Source organism: Zeus faber (assembly GCF_960531495.2).
Source record: "Zeus faber genome assembly, chromosome: 11".
Taxonomy (NCBI): Eukaryota; Metazoa; Chordata; class Actinopteri; order Zeiformes; family Zeidae; genus Zeus; species Zeus faber.
In genome coordinates this window covers 30,017,959-30,035,200 of record NC_137205.1, presented here as the reverse complement: position 1 = coordinate 30,035,200, position 17,242 = coordinate 30,017,959, and the positions used below count along the sequence as shown (strand labels likewise).

General features: G+C 45.5%; 1 protein-coding gene across 1 annotated transcript in view; it reads right to left on the bottom strand.

Moving 5' to 3' along the window:
- Positions 1-301: 301 nt before the first annotated feature.
- The window catches only part of tom1l2a (target of myb1 like 2 membrane trafficking protein a), a 29,377-nt gene continuing 12,436 nt past the window's right edge, over positions 302-17,242 (bottom strand). The window contains 9 exon segments of the mRNA XM_080009192.1: positions 302-3,513; positions 4,336-4,372; positions 4,976-5,035; positions 11,155-11,230; positions 11,391-11,505; positions 12,803-12,849; positions 12,851-12,975; positions 14,735-14,777; positions 14,934-15,067. Coding sequence (XP_079865318.1) covers positions 3,368-3,513; positions 4,336-4,372; positions 4,976-5,035; positions 11,155-11,230; positions 11,391-11,505; positions 12,803-12,849; positions 12,851-12,975; positions 14,735-14,777; positions 14,934-15,067 — 783 coding nt within the window. The 3' untranslated portion in view covers positions 302-3,367.

Here is a 17,242-nt window from a genome sequence, read left to right as displayed (position 1 = left end):
CATAACAGCTGCCGTGTCAACATGGGTTGCGTCACACAGTGGAGGAAGTGCTGAGAGTAGTATTACAACTATCAGGTCACTATTACTCTAGTGAGGCTGGAGGAGCCACATTGACATTTCTCCATAAGTCAAAAGTCATTGACACTGAATATACTTCATCTACTGAATATAGAACTATGAGTATAATGCACTTTAGCAGATGGGACTTTCCACCACCGGCTGCATCAGCATTTGCACGGTCTGACGCAGTCGCCCTTGACCGGATAATACGACTTAAAACCAAAGAAGGAGGGTGACGGTGCAGGGTGCTAGTGTTTTTATTGGGCAGGTGGTGTTGTGCACGGCAGGTTAAACAGGAACAGAGCTGAGCCAGGGGGTAAACGGCAGCAAACAGCAAAGCCAAACAGACTTCTCCAAACAAAACAAAACAAAACAGAACAGAACAAAGGAGAGAGACAGATTTTGACGGAAAAAAAACACGGGGAAGCTCGCCCCACTCGCAGGACAAGCTTCAGTTCCACATTCAGTGAACGCTCCGCAGAGTTTGGAGGAAAACACATCGCCTAACCGATGAAAAGCAAGTTAACACAGCAACAGAGTTTAAGAAAAGCAATCTGGTCCGACAATTAAGCTCTTCTGTTACACTTCAGTCCAAATTAAAAGTTAATCATAGATTATTTCGTGATACTGAAATACATTTTGAAGTCGTGCCAAAGTAAACAGTGCACTGTACAAAGAACTTATTTCCAATGCGAGTTTCATGATTGTATTAACCAGAACAAACAGGCCGACAATTTGTCGCTCAAAATGTCATAACTAAGACAATTTGATCTAAAAACAACCAAAATAAGACGGAGCGGCTCCTCAAGAGATTGGTTTCTTTCAACGCAGCTGAAAAGATGAACATGCGAGCTGGAATGACGGCAGGATCTAAGATTTCCCCAGTGGCTACGAACAAAGTGTCATCTTACAATGCCTTCTGTTTTAAGGTTTTGCGAAGGACCATACACACTTTTCAGACCAAATTCCTCCAGTCGGTGACAGAAAAAGCTCCCATCACGTCCACCCAGGGCAGGAAAAGGTTACGCGGCGCATCAGTGAATTTACACAACCCATTAAACAGACAAGCCACTCGTGCTTAACACTAAAGACGGTATTTGGTCATGCCTGCGAATATCAAATAAACTCAACATTTACACCAGGCCAAAGTCTTCCTACCACAAAAAAAAAAAAAAAAAAAAAAAAAAAAAAAAGTAACAGTACAAAGAAAAGGTTATATCTGAAATATATTATAATTATAAAAACAACGGATGGAGGACTCTGCCCTCGGACTAGTAAAGGAAGGAATATTCCCGCGTTCTGAGGTATAGACAGAAAATATATACTCTGTAGAGAAACACCTCTACCCATAGTGTTTTTGTACGCCATCCCTTCCTCTCTGACATCTGTAATGCTGGTAATTTCATACATTCTTCCTTGAACGCTCATATAATTTCTGTTCATTTGAAATGTTTTTGCGATGGTAATTTGTAAAAAAGTAAACCCATCAGTCCACCTTTACAGGTGGCTTTTCTACTGTGTGAAATGCCTGGAGTTGGACAATGACAATGTGTAGATTCACCATCCGCTGTAAAAATGAGTGCCCATCTCGTAAACACACAGAATATACACATATCTCTCTCTCTTAAAAGTGCACAAAACATGAATGCATAACGGGGAAGAACCATAACACGTGTTCATTCTGAGCAGTAAAGTCAAACAGGTTACTTTTGGTCATTTGAGCGTCGCGATTCTTTGGAATGGCCCTTTAAGTGCGTTGCAGGACAATTCTACAGGGATGTGATGTTCAAGACATGTCGGGGGAAACCCCTCGACGGAATGAAAAGGTACGCCAGGCACTTTCCTCCCCGGTAGCGACGAAAAAACACACACCAGGAATGTCACTCCGACATGTGCTTCCTTGTTTCGCTTTCCCTTTGGAAACAAAAAAAAAAGGTTTCCATAGATAAACAACCACAGTGCTAGTACATTGTTACAAACCGTTATAATATCTGATGCACATATTAGCATACGTTACTCTAGCTGAATTCAGTAAAACAACACGGCGTCATACTATAATTCCCTAAATCAAATCATAGCGTCTGAACGCCTGGAGCTGGAGGGCTTCCTTCTGTCTCGGCAGCACTAATATACAGTGTTTTCCAACCGGCATCGAGCGGGGCTGGATTACTCTTTCTTTGGTTTACACTTCCGGGCACATGCGTTCGGGTCACCCGTGCCCTCCGCGCACACTCGCCCGGTAGTGCCCTGGACATCAGCCGAAACTATTTCGCCGAGCATCGACGAACGGTTAAAAAGCAGGACATGGCCCGTGGAGATTTGGTCGAAGAGGTGGTTAAACTTCCTGATTTATGTTCGTAATGGTTTGTCTTGTGCAGCCGGATAAGATATTGACGCCCAAACAAATTGCTACCGTAGTTGCTCAAATGCGGGCTTTCAGACGAGCCCTTGATGCCTTTTCCCTAGTTTTTGATTGTAAGAGGATCTTCAAAGTAACCACCCATTCCCCGCCGTGATACAATAATAAGTACTTTTAGTGCTAAATGTCATGGTAATATTGTCTTGGCGTCCCAGGTATAACTATAAGAGGACGCCAGGCGGGCGCAGGGAGTATTGCTGCATTCCATTGGACGTCAGAAGTCGGTAGTTTCTCACCTCTGATCTAAATGTGTCCCATGGCCTCTGTCCGGGAGAACATGGACGCCTGCGGCAAATGTGCGTTTGCTTAGAAAGCTTGTGAATTCTACAGCTGTCTGCACAAGAGGTAAAATGAACAGTAGTAGTTTAGAAATCCCGGTTAGACGGAGACAAATAAGAACCAATGCAAATAGAGCTTTGTTCACCGTTAATGGCGTGCGCCGCCGCGTTGCCGCCACTCGGGCCCCGAGCGATCTGCCTCCAATTTGAAATTACAACGGCCAATTACTTTGCACGTTTCCCAAGTAGGTGGTCGTATTTTCCCGACACAACCTCAATGGAATGCAGCATGTGGTGGAGCTCACTCTCAACCAATCACTTGGACCAAAAGCCAGGCTTCAGAGACCCTGTCCCCACACTTCCACACACCAACAGATAGTTAGAGACGATAAAGCGCGGGGCAGCAAGCGTCCTTTTTTTCTTTTTTTTTTTCTTTCCCACCGCCAAGAAGGCGGCGCTGGTAATGAGACGGCGACGAGGCGAGACCGGGAGCCGCACCGCTGCCGGACGGCAATGGATGGGAGCTGGCGGGGCCGTTGGGTTGCGGTGGGGGAAGGCAGAGTGCTTCAGAGGGCCCCCGGCCAAGAGAGAGACGCTGACGTGCAGCAGCCTACAAGGCAAAGAGGGCGTCCTCCGTCCGCTCCGCCTTCGCGTGGGAGCCGCTAGGGGCGCTGGCAGGGGGGTGGGGTCCGTCCCTGGGCGGTGACGGCAGAGAATCCACCACCTTGGCCCGCTCCTGCAGGAACTTATCGAACTCTGGAACGGGAGGAAGGAGATGTCTTATCTGAGTGACGGGTCACCATTTTTTGGGGGGGGAAACTCGCTTTTCATCGATCCTATCCAGATTCAGACGAAAAGGTCAATACCAATTTCATCCCTTATGGTCCAGTACCACAGTAGTATGTATCGTTTCAATCACTGGCTGGAGTCTCTAACCACCCTGGGTGGTCCTTACCTTCTTACTTTCTTTTACTTTGAACTGGTCCTGATGCTGACCACATCCCATACTGTCGAGCTAAACACTGCACAGTGTATCGTTTATATCCTAATACTTGTCATATAATGTTATTATTAATGTTGCCCTCTCTGCATACTCTGCAGCCTGGTCTTCCTGGAAGGGGGATTCCTCCCTCTGTGGCACCTGCTCAAGGCCTTTTTCTGGGAGTTTTTCCTTTCACGGATGGGAAAGATTAGGCAACGCCGGTGACTTTGATGTGAAATGTGAAGCTTGTGAAGCCCTTTGAGACTGTTCTGTGATTAAGATTATAAATAAACTTGACTTGACTTTGGAGATGCTGGAAGGTCTTTTTCCCAAATTTCACAGCAGCTAGGCTTGTGGATCCCATGTGCAGCCTTGCATTTAGAACACAGTTAGCATGGGGCCCCTCACTGTCTGCGTGCTGGACACACAGGGATGAAACTGTTACTGACCCAGACCCCTTCTCTGTGAATCTGGGCAAGAGATAGACAAAAAGTAAATTCCCCCCCAAAAATGGGAGTATCCCTTTAAGTAGAATGTTTTGAAGCTCAGTATGTGTTTCCCAGTGGTACTTCATCGACGGGAACAGAAGTCCATACCTTCAGTGGTCACTCCTTCCTCGGCGCCGTCACCTTTCTACATGAGGGGGAGAAAAACTGAAAAAGTCAATCACACACAGACGGGCGGGCGTAGGCGCACACGGCCGCGGCCATTGAGTCACCATAGTGTTTCTACTTTGCACCGTACAGTGCTTTGGGTTGAAGACGCATCTAAAGAACCTTAAACACAGCGGTGCCCACGTAAGAGTCACTCACAAAGGGTCTGGCAGCCATGCACCAAGGGTGCCCCAGTGGCAGATAAACCTTCACATGCACAAATCATCATCTTAGGACTTGTCTGTCAGTCTACTAAACTCCTACTATGTAAGCAGTGACACACAAAACAGAACCCACACTTATTTTTATTATACCGCTGTCACTGGTGAAATGAGGTTAGGTGAATGAACAGTGAATGAGAGATGTTAAGGTGAGGAAGTGCAAAAAAAAAAAAAAAGACATACATGCAAATATAAAGATAAAGCCTTTTACGTGGTTTTATCCAGAAAATAAAAGTCCTAACGGTGAGGTGGAATGGATAGAAATGAAGCGTTCTTCCAAAACAAACAAACAAACAAAGAGTCAGATGTCGAGAGGGGAGAGAAAGCGGAGAAAGACATAAATCAAGGTAAAGGAGTCTCACCACATCAGCACAGAGCCACTCCTCTATGTCATCCATGACAGAGGACTGCGATACAGGGATCTATGGAGCAAAGCCGCGGACAAACCCAGAGGCCCAGCAAAGCCACACAACAGAACCACAGCCCGTCCAGGTGACACAGACAAAACAAAAAATGATAACAGAAATCACCAAAAGAGAAGAGAAGGTCAAACCAAAAATAAGCAAATAAATAAAATGAATCCATTTGGCAAAATGAAAATGGGCTCAGGCGTCCAATACCAAAGACCATTTCTCTGACACGCACACGCGCGCACCTCGCCGTGAGTCCCTGTGTTAAGATTTCTTGAAAATATTATTATTAATATTATTATTCTAATCGGCGTTCGCAGGTTGCGTCGTTCCCGCCGCTCGATGCGGCTGTCGCCGGTTGTCTCACTGCAAAGTTAATTACTTTGCCTCATTAGTTAATTAGTGAATCATTTGATCTGAATTAAGGATTTGATTTGCGGAGAGATGAAAACACGGGGACCCCCGAGATCCAGTGCGATCACACATGCACGGCACGCGCACACACACACACACACACACACACACACACACACACACACAAAACACACACACACACACACTGCACGGCATGCAAACACTGTGAGGATGGAGGCGATGTCAGGGTGGATGGCGTGCATTTGTGTTTATTTACAATTGGGCTGCAACTAATTACTTTCCAAATGACTTTCCTAATCAGGTCATCTGTTGTTTTTTTTTTAAATTATTAATCTATGCAATTCATTTAAACCATGCAATTACATTAATAAGCTAATTATAATACTACCACTACAAAATAATACTTAATGCTCCACACAACTTATCTCAACCCAAACACGTCTCTTTAAATTCCTTAGCATGGTTACCCCAGTTGTCTAAAACACAAGGTTTGAGAATATCACACTTTTTAGACACATCACTCAACTGATTATTCAGTGAGACCAAAAATGAGTCTGATTCGTTCTCGTTGATCGCTTCAACGCTCATCCTGCTAATTTACGGGCGACCGCAGGGCGCAGCACGCAGGGCCGACGGAAGCCCTTTGGTCACAGAACCGACAGAGTCGACCTTGTCTTGGATATTCTTGTTTTCCTCCGTCATAAGACCATCTAAGACCCAGAGCCCAGCCTGCGGGGACAGAAGTACTTCACAAGATATCACTCTAAATCATAAAAGGCGCTTAAAATTATCACAGAAATGACGTCTAAGAAGTGATCTACGGCTGGAGTCCCCCCCTCCCCCCACACACACACACACACACACACACACACACACACACACACACACACACACACACACACACACACACACACACACACACACACACACACACACACACACACACACACACACACACACACACACTGCAAACGAGCCCAAGCAGATAAACTTTTTTTTAGTTTGTTTTTTTTAAATAGAGGGAAAAGCTCAATCAGTACCTTTGCATGCACACGTTAAGCGAGCGAATGAGGTGGAAAAAAACGGAATACCATGGCACGTGCAATAAGATGTCCCCACGTGTTTGCGTTACGATTTTAACTCCTTCTGCCAGTTTGAAAGGATCATTTGTCAACGGAAGCCAAGTTGGGTTCCGGAGCAGAGGAAGTGACGTGGATGTTCTTTGCGTCGCGCAACTTAGCAAAGACTTTCCTCAAAATGTCACCCCCCAATTTTCCCCGGCGTCCATCCGTTAGTCAGCTCTTCCATCTGACTGAGAATGAACAGCGTCAAATCATCACTCCGACAGAAGAGAGCGGTGGGTTGTTCAGAATATGCTCAGACATTGATAAAGATCAGATACGAACAATACGGTATTTACATGAGCTGCAACATTCTAAATATTTGCCTTTTTTTTTTATTAAAACCAAATTTTTGTGTACATGTAAAAGCACTGACTATCTTTTTTTCTTTTAAATATTGATCATATTGACGGAATCAATAGGTGTTCACGCCCATGGACGTGGAGCCACGAGCAGAGTCTCAGTGTTGGTACGGTCTGACAAATCAGGGTCCATAGTTCACTCTTCCTTTGATTTCACAGTTATTTCTGTGCTGCTCGCTGGGATTTCCCCGATGAGATCACGGTGGCTGCTCTAAGGAGCTTTATCGAAAGGTCAAACCCTGCTGCCGGGGTCACCGCAGCGCCACTGGGTTCAAAACAATGAATAAATGAACACCCGCCCACCCAGGGAGACCCAATGACAAAAGCAGAGGAAGGTGAACACACAACCACACATCTTAACTAATCCCAAAACGAACCCCAACAAAATAACTTCACTCGTAAAGAAAACAAAGTCAGGACTTTGACTGAAATATCACATTTGATATCAAACTAGGTTAAACTAGCGTTACTGTTTCTGTTAGTAACTAGTTTGGGTTAACGTGTCGGTTGGTTATTTCACTAGTTGTCTTTGGAAGGGGATGACGGAGCTAGTTGTGTAACGTGTTATTTAAGATGATCACGCTTTGACAGGAGGACCACTGACGAGCGCGCAAGTCTCAGACCAACATGTGCGGCCGGGCGCCTCCGTAACGTCGTTCCTGGCCGATTTCTAAAGTGCACGCGCAGGCAGGAGGCGAAAAGCAGAAATGCAGAGCGGCTCTGGGGTCAGGTGTACGATGCAATGTTTAATATACCAAGAGGAAGACGTCTGGACTGTGTACTGGATCGTATCAGAAGAAGCCACGTGTGGGGTCATCTATCTAATCCAAACCATAAAGGAGGGAACCTAACCTCTGTCTGCCTGCCTGATCTGAAGGCGTTATCTTCCCAAAGCTCGTCAAATGACCTCATACACGCACACATACAGTTCCTAATCGGTCAGTTTATTCTAAAAAGGAAGCCTGCATGGATTCCACTCTGCAGAGCAGCGACCCCCCGGGGGGCTTGTTGATCGCCCTCTCAGGGCGGAGAGGTTTGATATCAATAACCAAAATGATGAACAGATCAAACAGCATGGAGGACGGTGTTGATGACACCCCGCCCTCTTCACTCTTTACAACCCTGGTGTGAGCAGGCGAGAGCCAGAAGGAACAGAATCGATTTTAAAGCTGCATTAAGCGACATGGCTGCCAAATGAATCAAATCAGAAGACTCTTTGTAATGTGGAGGATTGCTAAATACTGATGATAGCCCTGACAATAATAGTTTTTTAGGTTTACATTCTTTTTTACTTCTTACATTTTTCAGGTTTATACTGATTACAATTTTCAGGTTTATTTGACATTGTCCTGCCATATTTTATTGTGTACAGTTAACTATGAAGTGTATTGTATATTTAACTTTTTTTCCCCCATATATTGAAACTATCCACTTTCGTGTTTTTATTTTATTGTTTGTTATTATTTTTGCTTGTTTTTTAAGTGAGCTGCTGGGACATTGCAATTTCCCTTCAGGAATGAATAAAGTATCTATCTATCTACCTACCTACTTACCTACTTATCTATCTATCTACCTATTTTTCTATCTATCTATCTATCTATCTATCTATCTATCTATCTATCTCCCTACCTACCTACCCATCTATCTACCTATCTATCTGTCTATCTGTCTGTCTGTCTATCTATCTATCTATCCGAAAAACCCGGGTCTCAGTCCCGCGTCAAATGACCCTGCAATAGACCCAGGTTTTAATCGGCTCCATCATCCGATCGGCTCTGATGTGAACAGGGCACCCGGGTCGACGCGCTAATTTTGGCCCCGTTACCGTCGTGGCGCGACGCGTGTTAAAGTTCTGGACATTGGCACGTAAATAGACAGAATCTCCATGTATCATTCTATCATTTCATATCCCACTGAGAATCCAAAATCAAAATCAGAAGTCATTGACTTTTTTCCGCATGGGGAACCGTGAAATGTTGTGAGTGTGGGGATCGCTCTGTGGGCAGCACAGAGGGGAACCCCCACGCCCCCCACCGGGCTCCGAGTCAATACAGCACCGCCCCAAGCTGGCCCCTGCTCCCCGCCGGCGAAGGACCGGTGCTCCACGCTGCTTCTACCGCAGTGTTCTGTCGTTCATGAACGATCCGATTATTTTGAACGGCTCAAAATACTTGTTTTCCAAGTTTTACAGTTCTATGTCGCTGTTTGTTTCAGTTGCTGTCTCCTCTACTCTTTTATTCCCAATCACACTGCAACCATGACACGGCCCTTTTCCAACATGGTCATGACGTTCAACGTGACGCGCCAGGATTTATCCTGGGAACGGTGGCAATCGCCTATTTTTAGCGAGTTGACCTGAGTTTAAGAAACCCGGGTTAACGTATAACACCCAATTTACCAAAAAAATCTGCAGTGTTAACGAGGCCAACACATTCACGACAGTGATATTTTTGGACCGTTTTGTGCGGTGTCGCACCCCCTCACTGGAAAATGGAAGGTAACTGCGCTCTAGATTGTGACAGTTCATCTCAACGCATTCGTTCTCTTAGACGCTGCACTTTTCTGCTACTAAATCATTTTCTTGGAAGAGCGGGCGAGGGGAGCAGGGGGGCAAAATCGGGAATTTCCTTGAATTAGCTTAATGCAGCTTTAAGTGTGGTGTCTTTTTGTCTGTTTGCCCTCCTTCCGGCTGGCAGTGGCGTTCTTGTCCGCGCGGTCAAAGACAGCGGCAAATCACGTCCCACGGAGGGCTGTGCACGGTACAGCGTTTTTAATATTCAGGTCTAGCTCTAAACAGGGATGACAGGGAGGACACGGAGCGTCCCGGTTTCATTAAGTGGGTGTTGAGAGCCTAGCGGGGGCGAGCCTAGTTGGATTAAAGAATAAAACCCGTGTACCGCCGGTCCATGTGATGCACGACTGGCCATCCCCGGTCAAAGGATGATGTAGTAGGATGGAGCCTGAGATGACGGTACAATCGACGGGAGTTACGGATTATGTTGGGTCGGGGGGTGATGGACACTGAGGGGGTGTTTGGGGGGGTGGGGGGTGGGGGGGGGGCACACTGAGGTCCTCACCATTCCTTGGGTAATAAGCCAGCTGTCTATGGGCAGCTCCTGCTCTGCCGGGTTATCATCCCCCTTTACCCTCAGCTGAATCAACAACAGAACAACACCTTGCATGAGAGGTGGAGAAGAAAGGCAGCAGCGGCACCCTCCCTCCAGAGAGAAAGAGAGCCTTTTAAGATGCATCAAAAGAAAAGTCATTTAAAGAGAAAGGAAAAAAAGAAGAGAGGACAGAGTGAGGTGAGGGATTGATTCCCTGAGAACAAAAGAATAGAGAATAAAGAGAAAGAATCTTTGAACCCCCCCCCCCCCCCCGGTAATGAGTACCAGAGAGGACGGAGGGCATCTGAGGTAGCTGGCAACCAAGGCACGGTGTGTGTGTGTGTGTGCGTGCGTGCGTGTGTGCGTGCCTGTGTGTGTGTGTGTGCGCTCTATCAATGTGGGGTGTGTGCCCAGACTTTAGGTGTATCTGTGTATCTAGTGATGATGTAAATTCGCTGGGGTGAGTGGGCTGGCGTGCACAGTCTGACCAGGCTAACAGTAGCTTGTCGATTCCCTGTGCAAACGGACGGAGCGTTAGGGCAGAGTTAAAAAAAAAAACCCTGATTACTTCAATATGACTTACAGTTTAAATTCCAATTGTGATATTGTGACTTTGTCACCACCACACAATAAATCACAAATTAATTGAAATATTACTGTTTCTGTATTATACTGAATTGCAGGACAGATGCTGAAACTGAAAAATTTGTCGTAATTCTCAATACGCATAAAACATTTGATACAGAATTCTGTCTCATCTATATTGAATTGAATCGTGACCCTTTTTTACCAAAATCGGAATGTGAAATCCTAGTAGCGGTGGTTCAGTGCCTTGCCCAAGGACACGTTAGCGAGACCATGGAACCTCTTGACCTCTTCTAACGTCAGATACGTTGACTCGTGAACTGTAATTTAAAACTGTTTAACATGGTGGTCTCAAAACTCTCGGGTGACCCCGGGGGGCCGTCCTGAAACATCCCTCCATCTTTGAATCGGCACGGAGGTCAGGGGTCAGACCTCGAACACCGCCGACCCTTCGCATGCGTCGGGAATGGGCACACGACACCTCAAACTGGAACTCCAAACGTCACACCTCGGGTATGATGTTTAAATTGAAGCAGCCATATGCTTGTAAGTAAAACTCCTCGCCCCCTCCACGTACTCACCCCTCCAGTGTTGTGTTGTCTGACATCCAGAGCCGAGGCGAGGCCCCCCAGCGCCTGGGGGTCTTCATACTTGACACTGTAGACACAGTCACACACAAGATACAGTTTGTAATCTGATAGCAAAATAAACTGATATCTGATACCAGCTGTTCACTGCGTATTCATTCAGACTGGCGCGCGTGTGTGTGTGTGCGTGTGTGCATGTGTGAGTGTGTGCGTGTGTGTGTGCCTCCTACTTTTTGCGCTGGTCGGCCAGAGAGCTGCCCCTGGTCTGAGCGAACATGTCAAAGTCGTCCTGGTTCTGTCCGGAGAGGGAGGACAAGGTGCCGCTCACGCTGTCCGAGGCCACATCTGGAGGGGTGGGGGAGCAGGAGGGTGAGGGGGAAGAAAAGAGGGAAAGGCCAGGAAGAAGGTCAAGAGGCTGATACTGGGAATGCGGGAAAATCTGGATTTTTCCTCAACGGGTAGAAAACATTCTCTAAAGCAGCTCTCCACATGCAGCAGAGATAGAGTCCCTGACGTACTGTGCACGATAACATCCAAAAATGGCCGGTGACGGATCATTCCTTTCTCACTCAACAATTTCAGAGTTTTTTTCCCCATCGCTTGGACCGTGCCGGAACCCATCAACCCGCTTAGTTTTGCGTTTTTCCGTTGCCCACTGAGCTCGGCCACACGACCCGTGCCGATTTCGGCTCCCGGTCTGGCCTGGTAAGGTAAGCGTACCAAACGGGCCACATGGGCGGAGCTAAGCGACACTGCAGGTCATTGATTGGTCAATCGCAATGGTCACAAAATCATCATCCGCGATGTGCCTTCAAGTCCCTCCCTATTTGTCACCGTTGTTGTTGTTGCTGTTGTTGTTGTTGTGTGGAAAAGAAACACCAAAGGGAACTGAACAGGAAAGGCTCCATATGTCATTTTGGGTTACAGTGCATCTTTGTCCTATTTCCTCTCATCGCTGATCCTTTGCAGAGATTGCCCTGGCTAGCCCCATAAAGAGTTATTTTGCAATCTGTTCGCCTGAGTTTGATGCAAAAAGACACGAAGAGAGGACAGCGTGGTTTCCTAAAAAGGCTCTGATTAGACAGACTACACATCCATTGATCATGCAAGGTGTCCTCACTACAGGGTGCCACCCCCACCACCCAAATCACAGTAGGAGCAGTATCCGGCACAGAGGCCTTCCAGAGGGCGATAGGGGGAGGGTGGTCAGCTGTGTGTGTGCGTGTGTCTGTGCGTGTGTGTGTTTGTGTGTGTGTGTGCCTGTGCGTGTGTGTGTGTGAGTGTGTGTGTGTGTGTGTGTGTTTCTGTGTGGTGGGTCGTCTTTAACAGTGAGTTATGAAGCTGGGCTTATTTCCCATTAGTGGCCAGATTATGAGACTTTTTTACACTCTGTTGCCTTTCCAATGTCAGGTCTGCAGAGACAGCGGTGAGTTATTACTCTGGTAAGGGCGTGTGTGTGAGTGTGCGTGTGTGTGCGTGTGTGTGTGTGTGTGTGTGTGTGTGTGTGTGTGTGTGTGTGTGTGTGTGTGTGTGTGTGTGTTTGTGTATAGTTCTGAGGTTTACAGGATACATTTCTTCACTGTTTGCCTTGTAGGACAAACTACATAAACGCTGCATCTTCCCGCCACGTGGTTGACCTTACTGAGGCCGGTGAGCGCCGAGGACAGCGACGTGGCAGCGGCGGCGGCAGGCGCAGGGGGGGGGGTCGGGGGCCGGGGAGGCAGGGGGAGGGCGGGAGGCGACCTGGGGGCTGACCACGGCAGGGGAGCCTGGGCCAAGGTCGATCAGGTTGTCCTCTGAGGCCTCGTTCAACATCTGCGAAGGGGAGGGGGGTGGGTGAGAGAGAGAGAGAGAGAGAAAGAGAGAAGAGCCGCAAAACTAAGATGAGAAGTGATAAATAAAGAATAAACTAATAAGCGATGTTAGCAATCTCCTGGTACTAGCATTATTGCTACTAGTATTATTATCATCATGCTGCTATATCACTATATCATCAATGTTGCTTTATACTATTTGTACTTTACTTCAGCTACTGCCACCGGCCCATATTGGCTTCACTGCATCGTGCTTCGTCTAGGCTGGGAGGTAAGAAGCTCTTATCACCATAACCACAGGGAATATACATGTGTATGAATAAAACGAATATTGCATAAGAATCCGCCCTTGTTCTGACAAAACGGCCTCAGATATTTCAGAGCTCACAATTGAAACACAATTTGGAGAACTAATATAAATAAATTGGACACTGAGGGGTAAAATGTGCATCGCGTCACAACGTCTTAATTGCATAACAATATGGTAATATGGTTCCAGAACATAGGATATGAACACACTGCCCAGTGGCCAATAGCACGCGAGCTTGGATTATGGCATTTAAGCTCTTTTTTGTGTTTGTTTTAAACACATACAGGAAATGGGAAAATCAATTCTACTTGCCTGTAGAATGAATAATAAATGCATCATAAATAAGTAACACATTCTACTTGGTTGACAAATGGAAAGTGTGGTTCGCAGGTCCGGCATGGTGTCCTGGCTTCACGGGGTGAAACCGGGACATGGTTGTGGAGGATTTCAGAGAGCGAGGGAGCGAGGGGAGGAAAGAGCACGTCCACTTTCACTGGACAGAGAGGATCTTGTGTTGACACATGTCATATGGGCCTAAATATTTGGCTCCAGGAAACAGACACGTGTCAACATCAATCACTCAGTGCGTTCCAACACAGACTTTCTGTCAAACTTGCCTCTGTCAACTAGCGGTAATGCAAGCAAAATAGAGGACCAATAAACACCAGAAAAAACGCATGCACGCACGCACACACACACACACACACACACACACACACACACACACACACACACACACACACACACACACACACGTGAGAGAAACGCTAATGAGGGAAATTTCAAATCTAATAATTCGATGTGACAGTTTGACCACAGCTAATTGCGGCAGCATAAGGCTATTGTACATAGCAGATGAGTTACTGGCCTGTTCTGGTCGCACAAAAAACTAAAAGGTCCCCTCTTGTCCGGTAAACACTGACAAAAGCAACATTAATACGCAATTATGGATGAATAACGACAGAGGAGCCAATTAGCACAGCTAATGATCCTAATTTAAAAAAGAGTAAATTAGTATCTTTTACTTCGCTATATTCATGAATGAGTTTAAAATTAATGAGTTTAAAATAAATGAGTTTAAAATAAATGAGTTTAAAATTAATGAGTTTAAAATGAATCCTCTGAAGATGCCCCAACAGCCACAACAAAGTGTAGAAAAGAGAAAAGAGAAAGAGAGAAAAAGAGGTCCACACTTGGTCCGTGGAGAATGATAGTCCACTGTTGGTTATATACGAATGTGTGTGTGTGTGTGTGTGTGTGTGTCTCTGTGTGTGTCTGTGTGTTCCCATTTCTCATGGAATTCTTGGACTTGCAGTGTAATCCCCACAAGATCTCACGGATTTCCACTTTAAACATGTATTTTGTAATCACGTATCTACTTAAATCCATTATTTTTTGTTTTTTTATTGTCTGTACTCACAAACTGAGTGTTTTTGTTGGCTGTACTCACCCCATTGTTCTGTGCACTTCTACCCGAGCGGTACCTCTCGTACCTACGAGGACACAACAGGAAGAGAACCCTCTGAGTGCTTTTCCCTCCTTTAAAGCATCAAACATGTGCAGAAACATGGCTCCAACGGCATTAAACATATGACTGTGGAATCCCTTTTCCAAAAGGATTGTGATCCGCTCCGCGCTTGTCGAGTTACCTCTCGTATCGGAGGAAGTTGTTGTTGAGGTCGTCGTTGACGTGCAGCAGCTCCTCCGTCACCTCCTCGTTGGAGACGCGGGAGATCAGCTCCACCACCCTCTGCTGCATCGCCCGGCACGTCCTGTTCAGCTCCTGGGCCAGGTCCAAACACTTTCATTTACTGCATTGGATTATGTAAAACCAGTGCAGAATTCTGCCGCTTCCTCTAAAGGCAGAACAGGTTCATTTAAACACTGTAATACACGTTTGGATTATATAGAACTAAGACATTTCCGGATGAACGCTAGATGAGCTGTAGGGAACTGAAGGGAGAAACTGTCCAGAAGGTACAGAACCTCCCTTCGATGTACCTCAACAAACTGCAAATCATGTCACTTTGGTTTGTTTAAAGTCGGCTGGAGATGCTTTTTAAGATTGCGTTTGGGGTTATAAGGTATTGAGGAAAAAATTAAAAAAAAAAAAAAAAAATATATATATATATATATATATATATATATATATATATACACACACTCAGTGGTGTAAAAAAGTATTTAGTCAGCCACCAATTGTGCGCAAGTCCTCCCACTTAAAAAGATGAGAGAGGCCTGTAATTTTCATCGTAGGTACACTTCGACTATGAGAGACAGAATGGGGGGAAAGAATCCAGGAAATCACATTTTAGGATTTTTAATGCATTGGTAAATACCTCGGTAAAATAAGTATTTGGTCACCTACAAACAAGCAAGATTTATGGCTTTCATAGAACTAACTTTTTCCTTAAGAGGCTCCTCTGTCCTCCACTCGTTATCAGTATAAAAGACACCCGTCTACAACCTCAAACAGTCACACTCCAAACTCCACTATGGCCAAGACCAAAGAGCTGTCAAAGGACACCAGAAACAAAATTGTAGACCTGCACCAGGCTGGGAAGACAATCTGCAATAGGTAAGCAGCTTGTTGTGAAGAAATCAACTGTGGGAGCAATTATTAGAAAATGGAAGACATACAAGACCACTGATAATCTCCCTCGATCTGGGGCTCCACGCAAGATCTCACCCCGTGGGGTCAAAATGATCACAAGAACGGTGAACAAACATCCCAGAACCACACGGGGGGACCTAGTGAATGACCTGCAGAGAGCTGGGACCAAAGTAACAAAGGCTATCATCAGTAACACACTACGCCGCCAGGGACTCAAATCCTGCAGTGCCAGACGTGTCCCCCTGCTTCAGCCAGTACATGTCCAGGCCCGTCTGAAGTTTGCTAGAGAGCATTTGGATGATCCAGAAGAGGATTTGGAGGATGTCATATGGTCAGAAACCAAAATATAACTTTTTGGTAAAAACTCAACTTGTCGTGTTTGGAGGAGAAAGAAAGCTGAGTTGCATCCAAAGAACAGCATACCTACTGTGAAGCATGGGGGTGGAAACATCATGCTTTGGGGCTGTTTTTCTGCAAAGGGACCAGGACGACTGATCCGTGTAAAGGAAAGAATGAATGGGGCCATGTATCGTGATATTTTGAGTGAAAACCTCCTTCCATCAGCAAGGGCATTGAAGATGAAACATGGCTGGGTCTTTCAGCATGACAATGATCCCAAACACACCGCCCGGGCAATGAAGGAGTGGCTTCGTAAGAAGCATTTCAAGGTCCTGGAGTGGCCTAGCCAGTCTCCAGATCTCAACCCCATAGAAAATCTTTGGAGGGAGTTGAAAGTCCATGTTGCCCAGCGACAGCCCCAAAACATCACTGCTCTAGAGGAGATCTGCATGGAGGAATGGGCCAAAATACCAGCAACAGTGTGTGAAAACCTTGTGAAGACTTACAGAAAACGTTTGACCTCTGTCATTTCAAACAAAGGGTATATAACAAAGTACTGAGATGAACTTTTGTTATTGACCAAATACTTATTTTCCACCATAATTTGCAAATAAATTCTTTAAAAATCAGACAATGTGATTTTCTGGATTTCTTATTCTCATTTTGTCTCTCATAGTTGAGGTATACCTATGATGAAAATAACAGGCCTCTCTCGTCTTTTTAAGTGGGAGAACTTGCACAATTGGTGGCTGACTAAATACTTTTTTGCCCCACTGTATATATATGACAATCAAGTGCATAAAATGTATTAAACAAAAAAGCAAGACAATAAAGCAAAAAAAAAAAAGAAATGTATTTATATATATTTTTTATCTTATTCAATTGATTTTTTTCTTGATTTATTGTCTTGTGTTTTTTGTTTAAAACATTTTGTGTACTTAATTGTCATTTGCGGAAGCAGTGGAGCAGCACATTTTCTTACGCAAAACAAAACCATAAGGTATG